Source organism: Mustela lutreola, chromosome 3 (assembly GCF_030435805.1).
Source record: "Mustela lutreola isolate mMusLut2 chromosome 3, mMusLut2.pri, whole genome shotgun sequence".
Taxonomy (NCBI): Eukaryota; Metazoa; Chordata; class Mammalia; order Carnivora; family Mustelidae; genus Mustela; species Mustela lutreola.
The window spans coordinates 82264866-82286631 of record NC_081292.1 but is presented as its reverse complement, the minus strand read 5'-3'; the positions used below and the strand labels follow the sequence as shown (position 1 = coordinate 82286631).

General features: G+C 35.3%; 1 protein-coding gene across 2 annotated transcripts in view; it reads left to right on the top strand.

Annotated features, from left to right (window-relative positions):
- Positions 1 to 21766, top strand: part of SNTG1 (syntrophin gamma 1) — a 941158-nt gene that overhangs the window by 741215 nt on the left and 178177 nt on the right. For both annotated transcript variants that reach the window (XM_059166477.1, XM_059166476.1), the window contains exon 12: positions 3613 to 3742. In XM_059166477.1, the coding sequence (XP_059022460.1) occupies positions 3613 to 3742 (130 nt within the window). The remainder of the gene's footprint in view (positions 1 to 3612; positions 3743 to 21766) is intronic.

Genomic DNA, 21766 nt, shown 5'->3' with positions numbered 1-21766 from the left:
TTCCTCAAATTCCATTTTAAAAATGCTGTTATTAAATCATACCCTTTTTAATGACTTTATAAGGACCTTGAGCTAATTGGTTCATTTTCACTCTGACTAACATGTATTTATTTCAGTTCCATATCATCTCATAGTTTACCAGTTACATTGGTAGTTTTTTATATAAAGGCCCATGGTTTCTCTCTGTGGACTTTGAGCCCCTCTAGTGACATACAAAGCCCTCCTGCTCCAAGCCTGCCTGCTTTTCCGTGCTCATATTCCACCCTCTTCCTCATGGATGTGGCAATCCAGCCCCTCCAAATTGGTATATTTTAGTGTCTGCACTTCTTTTTCCTCATATTTGAAGTGCTGTCTCTCTCTGCTTTCTTCTGTTCACTCCTCACAAATTTAACATCTATTTAACATCTTCCTACATTTGCCTTCATGAGGTATAGAATCAGCAATGAATCAAAATATGAATTATAAATGGTGTTAATAAGACATATATATAAATTTATATATATGCATAAATTATATTGGAAATCGTGTATGAACTTTTATAGTTAGCAGAACATTTCTCACACAAAGAAAGATTAAATTTTTATTTAAAAAATTTAAAAAAATTAAAATTATTTAAAAAATAACCTGCATAAAAATTCAGCAACTTTTGAGAATAATTTTCATTGCCAGAGCAATGACTAAGAATCCTCAGGAAAATATAAAAATATTGAGCAGATATAACTTCAGCTTATTTGATTCTAATATTGTAACTGTTTTTTCAGTGTGTGTGTATGCACACATGTGTGTATATTAAAAATCATAATTTTATCTGGGTATCCTCTAGACTACTAAAATATTGTTAAAGTTTAATGTCTCTCAATACCAAATAAATAGTTAATGTAGTCTATTGATTTAAAAATGTGTACCATCAAATAAGATGAAATGAAAAAGTTTTTTTTTTCATGATTATCTCTAGTCAGAGAAATACATTTTCTAAAAGCTAAAAATAAAAGTAAAAGCACTATAGTTCTTCCTAAGTGCCTGATGAAGCAATAAGTCCACTAAACATTCCCAAATATTGCAGTTAAGACTACATATTAATAGATTATTCACGGGAAAATTATTCATGGAGCTTCAGTGATATGTGAAAGTTATCTAGATCTCACAAATTACTCCATAAATACTTGTTAAATCTGTAAAGTAGATTATTCTCATTTTCCTATATAGGAAATTCCTGTCACAATTTGCCAATACTCTCATTTATTCAAGACTATAATCCTTATGATCAGATGTCATATGTAAGCAAAGGAACTGTTCAAGTATTTCACTTATATTCATGAAAGAGTTTCTATTAAATCAACCTGAAAAGTTGAAAGGAATGTAAAAAGTGATATATGTTAACATGTAAGCCTGGATTTATAAAAGATTAGTCCCACAGAATTATTCTTTCTAGAGACCATGTAACATACATGATTACATAGGGTGCAGATTTGATCTTAGTCTATTAACTTTAATCAGCTAAAAATATCAGAAGCTGCCTTGATTTATTTAAAACAGAGAGGACAAATACGTTCAGGACATGCCTTAATTTATGGGGCATGAAGAAACGGTTATGATCATCAGAGAGCAGAAAGAAATGTGTATTACTAAACTCAAATTAGTTCTCATTTTCCATGGATGGTTGAGTTCTCTGGATGCTTTAAATGTCTTCCTCACTGCTGAATATAAAAATTAAAGCTAAGAAAGGCATGTGAAGTTATAATATTCTTTTCATGCTATGCATATTTTTTTCTTGTCACAAATTCAAAAGAACGCTACTTCAAAGAGACAGACAATAGTTGTACTTTCTAAAGTCTTTTCATGTATTTTTAAGAGAAAACAAAAAAGTATATTTGAACACTTCTCAGTTATCTGTTGAAAGGGGTTAGTGAAGGGTGTAAGAGCAGAGTTCTCTAAAAATATCGGTAAGTTAGAAGCAGAGTGCCTTTGAAGTGAGAGCTTTAGCATGTGTCCACTTATAAGATATGGATTTATGTCATGGGAAGGCAAGGTGACACAGGTGCTGGAGTTGAGCGAGGCCTATGCTCTGTGGGATGTCCTTTCTTTGTTTGAGGAAGTGAAATCATGCCTACTACCCACATATACCTAGTTACAAAATACAGAAGACAGAAAAAGTATTAAAAAATATATAAGTTTATATAATTTACAAAGCCTTTGAATGCTGAACTTCAGAAGTTTCAGTTTCTTCATAAATGGCTGAGATTTAAATACAGTTTGTGTATTTCCAAAGTGTGTCATGTTATACAACAGAGTAATTCTCAAGCTCAAACCATTTGGCTGGCTTCCTTTCATTTTGAAAATTTTATCAATGCTGTCTATTAAGCTCACATCTAAATATTCAAGAACTCCATACCAAAAAAAAAAAAAAAAAAAAAAAGTCGTTAAAGCCGTAGGGAGCCAGTTCGAATTCTATAACACTTGGTAAGCAACTTAGGATGACATCATTTAATTTTCTCTACAACAATGACAAAAAATCAACAGAAGACCATAAGAATATTTATACTGGCCATGGATTTTATTTTATTTATTTATTTTTTTAACATTTTATTTATTTATTTGACAGACAGAGATTACAAGTAGGCAGAGAGACAGGCAGAGAGAAAAGAAGGGAAGCAGGCTCCCTGCGGAGCAGAGAGCTTGTTGTGGGGCTCCATCCCAGGACCCTGGGATCATGACCTGAGCCAAAGGCAGAGGTTTTAACCCACTGAGCCATCCAGGCACCCCTGGCCGTCATCAATTTTAAAGAAAAATTTGGTTATTGAAGTGCACAACATTCACATAAATTCAGAGAAAATTTAAAGCTGAGGAGGAGCTATGAAATTCTTGTTCAAACCATCTTTAAGAAGAGGGATAAACTGAGCTTGAAGATAGTTTACAATTAACAAAATGCTCTAGCGTATGACATCAGGTAATTTTGTATATGATGTTTAATGTTTGTGTGTCTTTTTTGTGGTCTTTCTATTGTAAATAAAAAAAAATGCTTTGAAAAATGTAAAGGGGCCCCTGGGAGGCTCAGTTGGTTAAGCAGATGCCTTTGGTTCAGGTCATGATCTCAATGTTTTCAGATTGAGTCCCCCATAGGGTTCCCTTCTCCGCTCTCTCCTCCCCACTCATGCTCTCTCTCTCTCCCTATCTCTGTTGCTCTCTGTCTCTCTCAGATAAATAAATAAAATCTTTTAAAAAAAGAAGAGAAATGTAAAGAAGAAATGATGTCAATGAAAGTAATAAATACACTTTTATGTATATTTTTATGGTAAACGGGGAAAATAAGCCTTCTAACATGTCTTAGATATACTCTTAGATATACTTCCATATATGTAACATATATTTTACAACTCAAATCTTCAAATTTATCTGAATCTTAAGATATTTTCTAGGAATTCAAAATTACATGTTTTCTGGGTTCATCTTTGGTGTTCCATTTAAAAACAGAAATATCTATAAAAATAAATAAGCAAATGTGAATTTGAAGCTGTATTTGTATTGTGTAAAGCTTTCAACAGATAACTATTTCAACTTGCAAATAGATAAATGAGATGATGTTTAATCTGATTTGTTCTGACATATCTGCAGGCAGAATGCTTTTCAAGTCATTGCTGTGGATGGGGTCTGCAGTGGGATTATTCAGTGCCTCTCTGCTGAAGACTGTGTTGACTGGCTACAAGCAATAGCAACTAATATTTCAAACCTCACAAAGCACAATGTAAGTACTGACTCAAGGAATACCTGGCCATAGAGTTTCTCAGCTGTGGCAAATTTCTTCAGTATATATGTAGCTTTATAATAACTAGTTGGTGCTTACCTAAAAGTAAATTTATATCCATCATGAAAGCTATTCTCTAATACTTACCTAAAGAAAATCACTTTATCTTGAGAGTTTTAGCCTAGAGTATCAGTTTAAGAATACTGACACATTTAAATTTGCATTCACAAACATGATAGACCATCAGCATAAATTAAATAAGTGAAAGTAAATATGTATATATGTAGATATACATACATATAAGTATAAAATTATTCTCAACTCAAGCAGCACTGAATTTCAAGATTCATTGACTTTCCTTTAGTGATTTTAGAATTGCAACTGGAACTGTTTGAGGGGGGTGAAAGGGGAAGGTGAGAGTCAGCATGGAGACAGACAGCCTCACCTGGGATAATGCTGGCACTGGAATGGTCAGAAGATGCATTGTAGATGCACTGCCTCTTAGAGTCGTCTGTATTATCAGGAATGGCTTCTCTACTTTTTTCTCTATTTTTCTACTTCAACCTTTCTTTCCCCATTTGACTGATCTCATCATTATCTCTGTCTTTTCATTATCACTATTCTTTCATAACATAATCAATCCTTTCTCCTTACGTCTAGAAGTATAGTCCACCAAAATATGCAAAACAAAAAACATCACTTCATTGAGTGCTGACATGAATCATTAAAAATTATTTGATCTTAATGAAAGATTATTCTATTTCAAAGACAATACTAGATACCATCCATACCTTTGTCTTAATATGCCCCTTCAGACACAACACTTTTTATGCCATGTTGGCGCATTTCAGTCCCAAGGAAATTTCACAGGTCTATTGTGTAAATGGTCAGGCAGAAATATGTAACTCTCAAGCTCCTGAACATACAAAACTCTCCTCATGTGAATGACCCTTCAGATTCAAGAATCTTTGCACAGATTCTGCTTTGAAATCTAGGAAAGAGCAAGTCCATGAACGTGTCTTCTGAGTCCATGTTGAAGGGATTGCCTGGGAGTGCAACTGACAGGGATGGGACACATTAGTATTCAGCATTTCTCAGAATGCCAAATGTTTTTCACTCCATGGCTGCAGGTCTCTTTCTATAGATAACTTCAATGCTTAGCAACATTGTGTGTTTTTAAATTTTGGTTATTTGGTATGTGTGAAATTATTTCTCATTTTGGTGCTAATGAAGGGGAGTAAATTTATTTTATGGTGTCTAAATGGGTACAAATACACCAAGCCTTGCCCAGGGACATCACCGACAAGGAGGCCTGGCCTGAGAATATCTGGCTTGCGCAGGAGTGACCCCCACAGCATCCAATCTTTGCCATCTTTTGGTTTCATCATATGGGAGTTACAGAAGATGAAGATATTAAGAAATTTAGGACTGTTCCCACCCCCCAAAATCACCGTGTTCTCTGAGGATCATGACTTTCCTCATTCCTGACATATTTCTAAGGGATATTCTAGGGATAAAATACTATAAAAGTACTGACTTTCTATTTCATTATATGTAGTAATTAGAGTGCTTAAACAATGAGCCAAGATAACTATATTTATGAGAAAAAAAGTATTTTTAAAAGAACAGAATGTTATTCTTTGATTGACTTATTTTGCTTTGCATAACACCCTCTAGTTCTATCCATTTTGTTGCAAATAGCAAGATTTTTTTTTGATAGCTGAATAGTATTCAGTCGTGTGTGTGTGTGTGTGTGTGTGTGTGTGTGTGTGTGTTTAAACCACATCTTTATCCACTCATCTGTTAATGGACATCTGGGCTCTTTCCACAGTTTGGCTATTGTGGACATTGCTCCTACAAACAATGGGGTGCAGGTGCCCCTTCAGATTATCACATTTGTATCTTTTGGGGTAAATATCCAGTAGTGCAATTCCTGGGTCATAAGGTAGCTCTAGTTTCAGCTTTTTGAGGAACATCCATGCTGTTTTCCAGAGTGGCTGCTCCAGATCGCATTCCTACCAAAACTGTTAGAGAGTTCCCCTTTCTCTGCATCCTTGCCAACATCTGTCATTTTCAGACCTGTGAATTTTAGCCATTCTGACCAGTGTGAGGTGGATATGCTATGTAAACAATACACCGGATTCAAAAGATTATTTTTTAATCTTGTGAAGAAAGAATGTAAAATATCCTGTTCATAATTTTTATACTGATTACATATTAAAATATTTGAGTTAAATAAAACATTATTTAAATCGAAAAAAGAGTGTTAGATTTTAAATCCAATATTTTTCTCTTACCAGATCCAAATTTACAATGACCCCATATCCTAGGAACATTCTCATGAAAACTGTTTCTTTGGAATGTGTTTAGTTAGAATGCTGTGACCCAGAAGACAAGCATATGGGAAGAAAGTGAAGATGCAAATGTGTCTGTTCTTTATAGGCATAGAGAAGAACAAGTCAGATTTTACTGCTTGTTTTTCATCCTTGTGATAAGTACTTGCCACAAGAGAGGAAAGCATTCTTTATCCAAAGCTGAGAAATCCATAGGTCTAGTATGATAATATTGTTGTATTAAAGTTATCTAGTTGTTCTTACACACCTTTGAGATTACATTCTAACTGCATGTCCTTTTCATCTTGTAATCAGTTCTCACTGAAAAGGACTATTATTGCAACAAATTCCCACGTACCTATAGCACTACATAAACGTTGAAAGGTCACTGGGCATAATAATCATATATGAAAGTTAGATTGACTTCCCTGAGGAACAGTGGTTGCCCTGATGATACAATTGATATGGTTGGTTCATATGGTGAAAGAAATGATACAGTTTGAGAATAGCTGGATGAGTTTTTTTTTTTTTTTTTTACAGAGGCAGATTATTCTAGTTCTCTTAATTTTTTTATTCTAAAAAAGATAGAAATAATACTTTGCAGAAGCTTATAGGAGTTTTTTTTTCCCCCTCTATATCTGCGAATACTTTGAGGGTACATAAGCTTATGGGAGTGTAATTCTGAACAGTTTAACTACTATTAATAGGTGCAAAAATGAAAACATTGAGATGGATAACTTAGAAAATTTCACTTGAGATTAACATGCATCAACATACATTTGAAAATGAGATCAACTAGGAAATGCATATAAAATATTATATTAACAAGTAAAAACAAACATCATATTATTGAAATGACATAAAATGTATGCACTCCTAATGATTAGAAGGAAAAAAGAGATATTAAAATTTTATTATAGAAACTATTTAATAATGAATGGTTTTTTAGTAATTGGACTAATTGGAAAATATACATAGAAAGTTAAAAGAAAGCAAACAAAACAAACAAAAACTCTATACTAGAATTACTTGAGTAATATGTTAACCATTTGCTAATTCTTTGATCACTGATTTCTAACAGTAATAATTCTGTTAAATAGGGAGATTTTCATACCTATTTTATGTGGAGTTTCCATTGTATTTGTTATCTTAAAAACATTCTTTTTCAAGAAGGTCATTGAATATAATAGTTAAAAATATTTTGACAAACACTATTTCAGTTAGGCAATATTCAAGGTGACCTCAAAATATTCACAGAGCGTTTAGTAATGGTATGTAGTAGAAGAGGATACTTCAGGGACTTGCCTTAAAGTCATGCTTGCGCAGAAGCCCATTCATTCTACTTAAACCTCAGACTCACACATTGGAAAGGAAGGAACGGCAGAGGCTACAGCTTCCTGGGCTGGGTTCCAGCAGGGCTAACCAGGTCGCTGTGGGCATTTGCTGTTACTTTGGGTAAAGTAGACTTGAATAGATTAGTAAAGGTAAAACTCATGAATTGTAAAAACAAACAAACAAACAAACAAAAAAAAAAACAGTTAATACTTTTAAATTCCCTCTTTTGCTCTTTATTATTTTATCAAATCCATGATTAAATAACTAGAGAAAGTTATTAATTTTTATTTCCATGATCAATCATATAAAAAACTGAAGATCTGAAAATACAGTGACGCTGTAATGAGATGAAACTCTTGGGAAATATTGTGGAGGGTAAATGTATTTTGCGTGTAGAAGGAATATGAGTAATTAGGGGTCAGCTGGCAAACATTAATAGGTGAGTTTCTAAGATGACTCAAGTTTCTCTACTTCCAGTATACACCGTCTGTGCAATTCTTCCCCTTCATGAGCAGGCTGGATAGTGAATTGAGAAGCAAGTGCTTCCCTGTCAGAATTTCAGAAGACACTGTGGTTTCAATTGACCTGAACACAACCTGGTGAGAAACCCAGAGAGAGGACCCAGCTAGCCCCTCTGGATTCCTGACTACAGAAAATATAGGATAGTAAAATGTTTCAGTAAGTCACTAAATGTTGTAGTTAGTTTCACAGCAAAAGGGAACTGCATTTGTTTCCTAGAGCTGCTATAACAAATAACTGCAAACTTGGTAGCATAAAATGACATAACTATTTTCTCACTGTTCTGGAAGGCAGAAGTGCCAAATCAAGGTGTCATCAGGGCTGGATCTGGAGGCTCCAGAGGAGAATCTCTCCTTTCCTCTTCCAGCTTCTGGTAGCTGTTAGTGTTTCTAGCTTCCATGGCTCAGGGCCACAACACTGTAATCTCTGCCTCCATGGTCACATCACTCTGTGTTCCTGTTCTTCTTTATGTGTCTTTATGTGTCTCTTATAAAGGCACTCATCTTTGGATTTAGGGCCCACTCAGATAATCCAAGATAATCTCACCCCAAGATCCTTTAACTTAATTGCATTTATAAAGATCTCCCCCCCCCCAATAAGGAAACATTTGCAAGTTCCAGAAATTTAATGTGGATATCTTTTTTTTTTTTTTTTTTTTTTTTAGTGGTGGGAGGGCAGTCATTGGTGTACTGCAAAAACTAATAGGGCAAACAAACAACTTAGATTCAGACTTTATGTTCTGATTTATTTTCCAAGGTAGTGTGTCTAATAACAGCAGAGTTTTCAAATCTTTATTATGCACTTCATGAGAATGGACCTAGAATTTCTTTCAGTTCATTCATGGAATTAGGGTATTTCCTTCTCCCACTTGCTTGTCTCTAGGATCTCCCCTACACTGTTTGGCTCCCAGGGAATAGCTGTCTTTGATCTGTCCAGAAAGTCAGAGCTTCTCTCAAACTATTGCCTCCTGCACTGGTGTACATTTCCTCATGATTAAAACCTCTTTCAAGGCAAAACAACGTGAAGAAAAAGAGAAAAAGAAAGTAGTAAGGATCCCCCCCCCCAATAATGGGACTCCCTTCCTAGTTTCTTATTATAGAATAAGAAACTTATTCTTATTATAGAATTATTATAGAATTATTATAGAATTATTCTTATTCTTATTATAGAATAAGAAACTAGGAAGGGAGTCCCATTATTGGGGGGGGGGGGGTCCTTACTACTTTCTTTTTCTCTTTTTCTTCACGTTGTTTTGCCTTGAAAGCCTAGTTTCTTATTCTAAAAGGTGGGTTTTCTCTTGGGATTTCTAGATGCTCACAGTGCCACTGCATTCGTAACAGCAGCTGTTTGATAGCCTGGCCTTGGAGCAGAGTTGTGAGCCAAAAAAGAAAATGTCATGACTGTCCTTTCCAGAACCCATGACTCACAGGGACCCCTTTCTCAGGGCTCTGGTCAAAAATATGAGCTTTTCTCAGTTTTGCTGTTCATGATCTAATTTGTCTTTATCTCACGAAAGCTTTGGGAAATAAAGGAAGCAAAAACAAAGCACAACAAAAACGGGAAACCCACTGTAATCCTATTAGTTGTTATTTAATTTTTTACTTCTCTCCCCAGTGTCCTAGTTATAATTTTCTTTAAAGATTTTTCTTGTAGTTGCCTTTTGCATTTTGCCCACTATATTTAGTTATGGTCAGAGGGAGAAATGGACTGCAGGGGGCTTATTTCTTTTTGTCTAAAACTGGAAGCGGTAGTTTTAATAAAAATAAATGTAAGCAAAAAGGCAGTTACTAAAAGAAAAGAATTGCTATCCTATCTTGAGATATCTTGGAAATATCCTTGGAAAAATTAAGTCATTTTCAGTTAATTAGAAAGGTATAGAAAATTCATAAGAAAGAACATTGAATCCAAGAAATACTGGAGGGATTTTTTTTTTTTTTTTAAGAAAATAAGGGCAAAGTAATGGCCTCCTCAAAAAATTTATATCTTAATTTCTAGAACATGTGAGTATGTTATCTCACATAGCAAAGAGAGTGAATTAATTGTTGTTGGAATTAATTTTGTTAATTGGCTGACCCTGAAATAAATTGATTAGGTTGGATTATCCAGGATTACCCAGTGGAATCACCAGTGTTTTTAAAAGTGAAAGAAAGTATGGTGTACCTAGGTGGCTTAGTCAGTTGAGCATCTGACTCTTGATCCCAGCTCAGGTCTTGATCTCAGGGTCACGAGTTCAAGCCCCATATTGGGCTCCACACTGAGCATGGAGACTACCTTAAAAAAAAGTGGAAAAAAGTAAAATGAAAGAACAATGGAAATAACAATATCTGACTTTGCTTGCCCTGAAGATGCAGGAAGGAACCAGAACTTAAAGAAAGCTAGGAGGTCAGTAGAAGCTGCTAAAGATAAGGGGATGTTGCTCCTCCAGAGCCTCTAGAAAGGAATACATCCTTGTCAGAATGTTGATTTTATGCCAGTGTGACACATCTAGGACCTCTGACCTGTAGAACTGTAGGATAATAGGTTAGTGCTTTGTTTTCAAGCCACTAAATTTGTGGTAATTTGTGATTGCAACAAGACAAAACTAATTCAACATCTAGATAAAGCCACTGCATTTTTTTTTCACCTAATCTAACTCTCATGGTTCAATCTGAAAAGCATCCTTCTAGTAGCCACAAAATGCACTTGCATATATCAGAAAAACAGCCTAATATGCATATTACTAATTAATCCAAATGCAAAGCAGAATATGATGTTATTTGAGTCCCTACATCCTTTTTTTTTTTTTCTTTTTTAAGATTTTATTTATTTATTTGACAGAGAGGGACAGCGAGAGAGGGAACACGGGCAGGGGAAGTGGGAGAGGGAGAAGCAGGCTTCCCACCAAGCAGGGTGCCCTATGTGGGGCTCGATCCTAGGACCCTGGGGTCATGACCCAAGCCAAAGGCAGACACTTAATGACTGAGCCACTCAGGCACCCCAGAGTCCCTGTATCCTTTATTTATTGCAACAAAAATAATTATAATTGTTGAGTTAAAACACACTAACCAAGTTGTCTTTAGAGCTGGAAAGAGGGTCTGTTTTTCCCAGTACATTGCTGGGCATGGCTAAAAGCCTTCAAATACTACAGAAAATGAGTCAGGAGAAACCATCTGAAGCCTATGAGAACTGCTAGTGCCAAAAGAGCATGCAGGACTGGACGGGTCCTTTGGACGGAGATTAGAACTAAAGTCAAAGAGAGTCATTGTCATGTGGAGAGTTCTGCCTGACTTGGGGAACAACAGCAGCAGTGGCCGGGAGCAAAGAGATGGTGTGTCCAACCTTACCCTGCTCAAACAGGGTAGCATCTCTGTCCTATGTCCTTGCATTTTGGTCCTTACCATAGTCCATGTTGAACAAATATGAAGTGAATGAATGAGTCAGCCACTCAATCAGTAGTTGTTTGAAGTAAAGATTACTGCATAAGTGGGCAAAAAAGAGGGAAAGGGGAAATTAATCAAGCTACAGTAAGCACCGCAGTGAGGACGTCTCATTAAATTATTATAACTCATTAGATACTACTCAGTAAATTCTTACAGCTTCGGAGGCATCATCTGATTTAAAATAGCTGTGGAGAAGAGGCCCTGTCAGCGTGATCCACCATAGATAATTCCTCTAGACCGCTTATTTCTGGACATATTTCCCTGTCCCTCATAAATCTCTACCCACCCCCCCAGTAGGTGTCTGATAGACGAGCATGTTGTAAAGCCACTGTTTCACAATGCAGCAACTGAATTTTTGACAACTCGGTATCAGGAAATTCTTCCTTATACTGAATAAACCTCTCCTGTTGCTTTTATCCATTTGCACTAGTTCTGCCTTGGGGAAGACAAACAATAATTTAAATTTTCTCTTTTACTTGGCAACTCTTCTGATATAAAAGGGCAAGTATTGTATGCCACAGGCTATTTCTGTTTCTGTTTTGTTTTGTTTTCCCAATTAAAATATCACTGGTGTCTTCCTCGGGTTTTCCTATTCTGGTCCCTGTCCCTGAACATAGAAGCTCTTCTGAATAAGTACAGTATGAATTATCTATTTAAGTTTTTGTTACTGATATTACCATGAACTCAAATATCTTAAAGTTTCACTATTTTTAAAATTTAATTTAATTTAATTTTTTGTGTGTGTTCCAAAATTCATTGTTTATGCACCTCACCCAGTGCTCCATGCAATATGTGCCCTCCTTGATACCCACCACCAGGCTCACCCACCTCCCCACACCTCCCCTCCAAAACCCACAGTTTGTTTCTCAGAGTCCACAGTCTCTCATTAAGTTTCATTATTATCTTGACATGCATTTACTGAATTTGCAGTATGCATTTACATATGATTATATATTAACATTCAATGACATTACATTTCATTATGATGATTAATAAAGATTTATATTTTCTCATTAAATAATATTATATACTACATTAGCAGTAGTGAAAAAAGTTCAAAGTTTAAGTATGTGCTTTATATTTAAGTACACTTAATGAGTAAGAAAACCTGGTTGTTTTGGTTGCACCAATTACAAAATATTCCAAGTTATGCAAGCAACTATATTAAGGCATTTAGGAAAAAAACAAAGAATGAGCTATCATTGTACTTGTTCTCCTTACTAGGTTGCAGTGAGATTCAAATAAGATATTTCTTCAGCTAAGTACCATAGCCTATAATATGTAATTTTAAAGAGCAGTATTATATTTATATTAATATAAGCCTAATATTTACCCCACATTTTTAGAAGAATGTTGTGCAATGGAGATTCAAGAAAATGTTTTAGATATTACAAATTGATAAAAATACAAGAGTACTAAAGATATGTCTTCTTTTTAATGTTGTTTCTTAATATGTACAGTGACTTCCTTTCAGTATACAGAATGGAAAGGGGAAAGATGTATAACTTTATAAAGCAGACACATTAAAAACTATAAGCACAGCAAGTGGATCAAAGTGGACTTTAACAGTTATAGTCATATTGATAGTATAAACCCTTGATATGATGTAGTAAAAATGGCACTTTACCTCTGTGGTCTTCCTCCCACAAATCTGTAACTTCTGATATACCATGAGAAAGGCACCAAAAAATGCCAGGTGATGAAAAACCTATAAAATACTTGACCATTACTCCTCAAAACTGATGTCATAAAAGACAAGGAAAAGTCTGAGAAATTGTCACAGCCAAGAGTAGCCTAAGTCCTTAAGGTAATGATGACTAAATATAATATGGTATCCTGGATGAGATTCTGGAATAGAAAAAGGATATTATATAAAAACTAAGGAAATCTTAAGAAAGCATGGACTTTAGTTAATGCTAATGTATAGGTATTGGTTCATTAATTATAATAAATGTTTCATAGCAATGGAGAATACAGAGTTAATAATATGGAAAACTGGGTTTGGTATATGGGAATTACTATCTTTGGAACTTTTTCACAAATCTAAAACTGTCTTAATATAAGTAACATACAATGTTATATCAGTCTTAGGTATATGATATAATAATTCAACAATACCATATACTACTCAATTCTCATCAAGATAAATGTCCTTTTAATCCCCTCTGTTTCCCCATTCCTTCACCTACCTCCTCTCTGGCAATGCACCAGTTTGTTCTCTGAATTTATGAGTCTGTTTTTCTTCTTCACTTCTGTTTTCTTCCTTAAATTCCCCATATGTTGGACAATAAATCTAAAACAGTTTTAAAATGAAGTGTTTATTTTAAACTATACATACAGTGTGTATTTATAATGCAAATATATGTATATTTATTTACATTATTTATAAGTCCATTAACACCAGATATTGACCTTTTTAAAAGATTTTATTTATTTATTTGACAAAGATCACAAGTAGGCAGAGAGGCAGGCAGAGAGAGAGGGCAAGCAGGCTCCCTGCTGAGCAGAGAGTCCAATGAGAGGCTCTATCCAAGACCCTGAGATCATGACCTAAGCCAAAAGCAGAGGCTTTAACCCACTGAGCCACCCAGGCGTCCCAATGTGTGTATTTAATAAAATAAGAGAATGTGTACCCTATAGCATTGCACCAGACTATTTAATGTTTTAATTTATCAGGAAATACATTTCCATACTTGAATAGAGCATTGCCAAATAGTGAAGGTCTAGATACATCCCTAGAATAACTGAGAACTGCAAAATCATTAACCATAGCTCACTGAATACCAGGGATGGATGGAAATCATTAAGAAGAGATTGGATTTTGCAAAGTCCCCAAGACCACTCTTCAAATTTCTCTAGGGTACCTGTGTGGCTCAGCGGGTTAAAGCCTCTGCCTTCAGCTCAGGTCATGATCTCAGGGTCCTGACATTGAGTCCCGCATCAGGCTTTCTGCTCAGCAGGTAGCCTGCTTCCTCCTCTCTCTCTCTCTCTGCCTGCCTCTCTGCCTACTTGTAAAATAAATAAAATATTTTTTTAAAAAAGCAAAAACAGAAACAAATTTCTCTAAAGCTTATCTCATGTAACTCCAGAACATTTTTGATAATAATTGACTAAATTATAAAAATATTTACACATGCACACATATGATATAGTAATAAAAACAAATACAGAAGATTAAAGTAATAGAAAAGACTGTTAACTGAATGATGGGAGTCAGGAACTTACCAATCAACTATTAGTATTTGTATAGATAGACCGGAAAACAGAAAGAAGTATGACTTCAAAACACTCTGGTTTGATCAGTCAAAGACAATCCAAACAGACACGTGGGGTTTGGCATCATCAGCTTTGACATAAAGTCCTAGCTTCTCTACCTATGAGTTCTGGGGCTTGGGCTTCATATTCTTCCTCATAAAGAGGCACTAAGTTAAATTTCAATCAATGTGAGGGTTAACTGAAGAGAGTACTTTAAACATTGTGGCCCTTAAGTGATGCTGAGACATTAGTAGTTTTCCCTCTCTCCAGCTGCATTCTAAATGAAATGATTTAATCCATAAACCATCAATAAATGACAGGATCAATTTGCTTATTGTATGTGAAGTTGCACCTCTTTGTTTTGTAGAACAGTCATTTGAGATTCTGGAAGATGGTTGTTTAGGTAACAGAATGTTGATGAAACTGGATATGAGTTAAAATGAATAGCTAGTAGTGACTACACCGTTAAGTAGCTTCAATTTTAGGCAAGCCAAAGGTCTACACCAAAGCTCTCTCATGTTTAAAAGAAACAGAGGAGGCAGATAAAATATGTAACTTTCTTTCAGCCAGTGTCTCATAAATCCAATCTTCCCAATCACTCTCTACTACTATACCACTAAACTAATCCTGACTGATAAACAGAGTTTCATTTGACATTTCTAAGGTTAATTGCTAACATAAAGGAATACCCTATCTTTTTTTTTCTTTCACAATTTTACTTAAATTCAAGTTAGCATGTAGTGTAGTATTGGTTTCAGGAATAGCATTAGTGGTTTATTACTTGCATATAATACCCAGTGCTCATCACAAAAAGTGCCCTCCTTAATGCCCATCACCCATTTAGTCCATATCCCACCATCCTCCCCTTCTTCAACCCTCAGTTTGTTCCCTACAGTTAAGAGTTTAACGGTTTGCCTCCCTCTCTGTTTTTCTTATTTCACTTTTTCTTCCCTTACCCAATGTTCCTCTGTTTTGTTTCTTAAGTTGCACATATGAGTGAAATCATATGGTATTTTTCTTCTCTGGCTTACTTTACTTTGCATAATATGCTTTAGTTCCATCCATGTCCTTGTAAATGGCAATATTTCATTCTTTGATGACTGAGTAATATTCCGTAGTATATATACATCATATCTTCTTTATCTAATCATCAGTTGATGAACATTTTTCCATAATTTCGCTATTGTTGATAGTGCTGCTATAAATATTGGGGTTCATGTGCCTCTTCAAAGCTTTATTTTTGTATTCTTTGGATATCTCCTCCTGTTTTTAAAATTCCTTCATATGTATATGTATATAAATGTGTGTATATGTATTTTCTCAGCATGTATTTCTTTTATCGAAATGAAATGTATAACTGAAAAGTATTACTTGTGTGTATGTGCATGTGATGATATATAGAAGATATATAGGTAGATGATAGACATTCTGTGTTTCTATTATCAATGTTTTATTGAAAATTAATATGAGTTTAAGAATATGTGATTGCGCATGTGAGAATCACACGTATTCACATTGTATTATGTGAAAGAGAATAGGTTCTCTTCCACAGATGTTTGCATCAATTAAGAATGCTTTCAATGACAAGTAAGAGAAACCCTAAGTACTGATGGAGTAAATAGATGGGTTTTGTGCCCAACTGACAAGAATTCTGGATGGTGGCACTTACTGGCTTTGTTAAAGTGGTTCAGGGAAGCCACCAATAACCCATCTTCTATCTATACACATTATCATTCTCCACTACCATTAGAGTGTTGACTTTTACCTTGTTGGCACCTCATGGTCATATAAGGGCTTCAACAGTTCCAAGCATCACTTTCATCTTTGTAACAGGAAAAAAAGAAAGAAGGGTAAGTAGCACCATGTACAGATTGCCCCTTTAATCAGGCTAAGAGAAAAGTTTGTTAAAAAAGGGGTGGTGGCAGTGAGGTGAAGGTAGCTAGTCTTTACCATTTTTTGCATTTACAGTGGGAAATGACTGAGAAAAGTAGATTGTGAACAGCTTTTGAGACAAATAACTAACAGTATCTACCACATTATTTAATATTAAAACCATACTAATCTTAAAATACATGTGTGTATAACAAATGCCCTCTGATTTTTGTGAGATAATCATAGTCTTTCAGGATTTTTTTTCTCTCACACACAGACACACCTTTAAATCAGTCCTCTGAGTTGACTCAGCAGGTATTTTACTCATCTTCTGTCTTTTACACATTTACCTTCTGAAGTGAAAACAAATTTATTCTGGAGTCATATGTTTAATTCATAGAGATCTGCAATATTAGATGGCAAACACTTGCAGGTTGAAAAAATAGAATATATTTTTTCCTTCAAGATGTTGGTTGTGAAAAGCTAAAGGAAAAACTATTATGTCTGCCACATTGAAAAGGCTTGACAAAGCTTGTAGGTGAATTGAAAGTCTTGACAAAATAAAGCCGAGCATAAAGAAGATTTACTGACAATGAACTAAGCGCTGTGATCAGAGTTTGCAGAGTGTGGTTCTGACAAGCATGGGTGTCACTTAAGTAGACTTTTTCTTCCTTTTTATAGCTGCTGACATTTCTGAGTCCTTAGATGTACTTTTTAGTCCTAGTGTGTTGTTGTTTTCTACATTGTTTTTCCTCATGCACAAAAATATGAACATCAGATATGCAGGTGTCAACTAAAAATGGGTTATAGAGAGTGAAATCAAACTGCAGAGTCAGTAATTTAAATCAGAATAAAACCAAGGGCAAGTTTGGACCTTACACTGTATGCATATTTTTAGCCATCATATTCTTGCTTTTTTCACAATTAGAGTTTATTTTGGCATGTTAGGTCAGGAGAGATCTCAGTAAAATAACCTACTTTGTATCTTGGAAAACTGCTAAAACTTAAAGCTCCTAAATTTTTTTATGTTGAACAATATTAGCTGATTTTCATTTGTACAACCCAAAACGTCTACTTTGATGTTAGCTGAATAATGTAATCATTATAAAATGGGACAGTGTTACTGGACAGAATTTATGTGCCACCCTTGATCCAGCCAGCTCTGCCAGCTTCACTTCTTTCCCCTCACCCAGTAGGACTCATTCTTTTGCCTTTCTTTCTGGGCAGAGCATTTCCAAATCTTAATGTTCTCCAGTTTTAGAGCCACAGGAACTTCCCAGGGGACCTCAGCTTAATACACCCACCATTCTAGCCACCTGCAGTGCCTAGGACTAGACTTCAAGATGGCCTTCATCATGCCATAGTGGCAGGAGCCAATCCTACTGGGCCCACCTGCTGCCCCCACACTAATGACAATTCAGAAAGAACAGGCAAACTGATCCCCATGGACATATATTATCCAACAAGAGACAAAGGGCCAAAAGGAACTAGCTAACAAATTATTTGCCTTTCTCCAATAGGTGAATTATTTGGAAATGCAGTAGTTGCATAAAGCTCTATAGGTGTACACACTTGACTGAACACCAACAATGGTTCATGGAGAAGCTATTGCCAGCTCAGTGACTCAGGCAACTTACCACCATGTATTTGCCTTCTGCTGTTCTGCCTTGCTTCCTTTTACCTTTCGCTCTTGCTTCCTTGGGATTGAACATTCTCCCTCAATGAAGGTTTAACACATATAACTTCCTCAGTCTATATTTCTAGGGAAGCAAGACTAAAGAAATACATTTTCCCTCTAAACGTTCATTATATGGTACTAAGTGTTCCATGGGGAATACGTTCTTGCCTAGTAGCAGTGCAATATGGAAGAAAAGTGTAAATGAAGTGTGCTGCGTAGGTAGATGAAGGGCCGTTAGGAAATTATGCAAGAAATCATTTTGAGTTTGCAGTTGCTCAATTGAATGCATCTTAAAAGACCCCTTATTCTACAATGGAGCTTAAAAGCTGAAGACAGCTGACTAGAGTGCAGAGGTGGCTACAAACATTTCCTGAGGATTGAGTCTGAATTATTATGTATAAACATTGCATTTTCTTCATTAAGAGTCCTGCTTAATAACTTAGCGATGGTAAAAAACTAATTTCTTCACCTATGATTAATACTGACATATTAAAAAATAGGTTCATTACTTCCTGAAACCCATAGTTCCTACACGGTGGAGGCACACTACCCTGCAGTCAGTTTTTCCCTCTTTTTTACTTTAATAGTGTCTTACACTACCTGTTCTAACACTCATTCCAAAACTCAGAATTATTTGTTCCATGTTTGTTTTGCCAGCTATAACAGATGATTTCTGAGGGTAGGAATCCTATATCCTTGGCATTCATTTGATGTCTGACATACAGTCCTTTCTGAGGTTTAGTGAACTCATGGAAGAAAGAATAAGTCAGCTCTGAATGAATAAACATATGCAAGTATAAATGGCTGCAACCTACTATCAGCTACTAGGCTTTTAATTCACAGTAAGATTAGATAGAATATATATATATATATATATATATATATATATATATATACACACACACACAGATATAGATAATCATGTGAAGTATGTATATAGTATTTATCATATATATGCTAATCTTGAAGATGATGACAGGTGGAATTGAAAAATTCTTGTACTAGGAAAAATAAAGTTTAAGAATACTCCTTTGTGTATAATATAGAATCATCCAGAAACATTGATTTACTGTTAGTAGATATGTTTTTAAAAGTAACATGGTGCACTTTTAAAATTATATCTGCAGGGATAGGAAGTAACCAAGGTAGCAATGGCATAGAATCCATATCCTGGTGGGGGGGGGAGGATGAAAAATATGAGCTGAAATGTGGGCTCCTGAGGCAAAAATCATTTTTTGATTCTTCCCTCTACATGGTAAAGGTAGAGTTTTATCAGCACATTCAGAATGGATATATTGCCTTATGTGCCCACAAACTAATATCATTAGTCATCAGGTGGATTTATAGCTATAGAATGAAGATCTCTCTTTGTCCTCACACATCTGTTAAATAATATTGGCCACAAATCTTTAAGGAAATTGGAGGACTGTTTCTTGCTTCCATAAGAATGATTTGCTTGGGTAAATCTTCAAAATTGTTTTTCCTGGGAAAATATACTTTGTTAGCAGGGTCCTGGAGGATCCATTCTGAGAACACACAACTCCAGCCACCAAAATTGACTTGTTTTTGAGGCATAAAAATAAAAAAATTAATAATACTTGGATAAAGGTTTTTAATATAAGATATTCACTGATCTTCAAACATTTGAGTAGGGAAAACTATCACCAAAGACATTAAAGGTAGGAGGGAAGAAAATTTTAAAAGGGATATTTGAATATTCTATTGTATTTCTTTTTAGGCCTCAAAAGATAGTCACAAGGGGATATTACTACTTTAGTTTCTAGATACAAATTGATTATGCTAAAAGTTCATATACAAAATTAAGGGATTAAAAAATAAGTGTGATGCCCATCAAAATCCTACTGGCATTTTTCAAAGAGCTAGAACAAACAATGCTAAAATTTGTATGGAACTAGAAGAGACCCCAGATTGCTAAGGAAATGTTGAAAAAGAAAAACAAAACTGGGGGCATCACTTTGGCTGATTTCAAGCTTTACTACAAAGCTGTGATCACTGAGATAGCATGGTACTGGCACAAAAACAGACACATAGACCAGTGGAACAGAGTGGAAAGCCCAAATATGAACCTTCAACTTTATGGTCAAATAATCTTCAACAAAGCAGGAAAAAAAATATACAGTGGAAAGAAGACAGTCTCTTCAATAAATGGGGTGCTGGGAAAATTGGACAGCTATGTGCAGAAGAATGAAACTCAACCATTCTCCTACACCATACACAAAGATAAAATCGAAATGGAGAAAAGACCTCAACATGAGGCAGGAATCTATCAGAATTCCAGAGGAGAACATAGGCATTAACCTCTTTGACATTGGCCACAGCAACTTCTTTCAAGATATGTCTCCAAAGGCAAAGGAAACAAAAGCAAAAATGAACTTTTGGGTCTTCATCAAGATCAAAAGCTTCTGCACAGCAAAGGAAACAGTCAATAAAACAAAGACACAACCCACAGAATGGGAGAAGATATTTGCAAATAACAGTACAGACAAAGGGCTGATATCCAAGATCTATAAAAAACTCCTCAAACTCAACACTCACAAAACAGATAATCATGTCAAAAAATGGACAGAAGACATGAACAGACACTTCTCCAAAGAAGACATACAAATGGCTAACAGACACATGAAAAAATGTTCTCTATCATTAGCCATCAGGGAGATTCAAATCAAAACCACATTGAGATACCACCCTACACCAGTTAGAATGGCCAAAATTAACAAGACAGGAAATAACGTGTGTTGGAGAGGATGTGGAGAAAGGGTAACCCTCCTACACTGTTGGTAGGAATGCAAGTTGGTGCAGCCACTTTGGAAAACACTGTGGAGATTCCTTAAGAAGTTAAAAATAGAGCTACCCTATGACCCTGCAATTGCACTACTAGGTATTTACCCCCAGGATACAGATGTCATGAAAAGAAGGGCCTCCTGTACCCCAGTGTTAATAGTAACAATGGCCACAGTCACCAAACTGTGGAAATAACCAAGATGTCCTTCAATGGATGAACAGATAAAGAAAATATGGTCCATATATACAATGGAGTATTATCCCTTTATCAGAAAGGATGAATACCCAACTTTTGTATCCACATGGATGGGACTGGAAGTGATTATGCTGAGGAGAAATAAGTCAAGCAGAAAGAGTCAATTATCATATGATTTCACATATTTGTGGAGCATAAGAAATAATATGGAAGCCATTGGGAGAAGGAGAAGAGAAGTGAGTTGGGGGAAATCGGAGGAATAGACAAAACCATGAGAGACTGTGGATTCTGAGAAACAAACTGAGTGTTTTGGTAGGGTGGGGGGTGGGGTGAACCTGGTGCTATTAAGGAAGGCACGTATTGCATGAAACCCTGAGTGTGGTGCATAAACAATGAATTTCGGAACACTGGAAAAAAAAATGAAATAAAATAAAATGTTTAAAAAAAATAAATAAATAAATAAATAAATAAATAAAATGTTTAAAAAGAGTGATAAAAGGTGGACAGCCCTATTACAACAAGGTTTATTTTTAATCAATTAGTTCCAAACTTATCTTTATTAGAGCCAGTTGTGTATTATTACTCTTAATTCAATTGAACAAATCTGCTGCAATA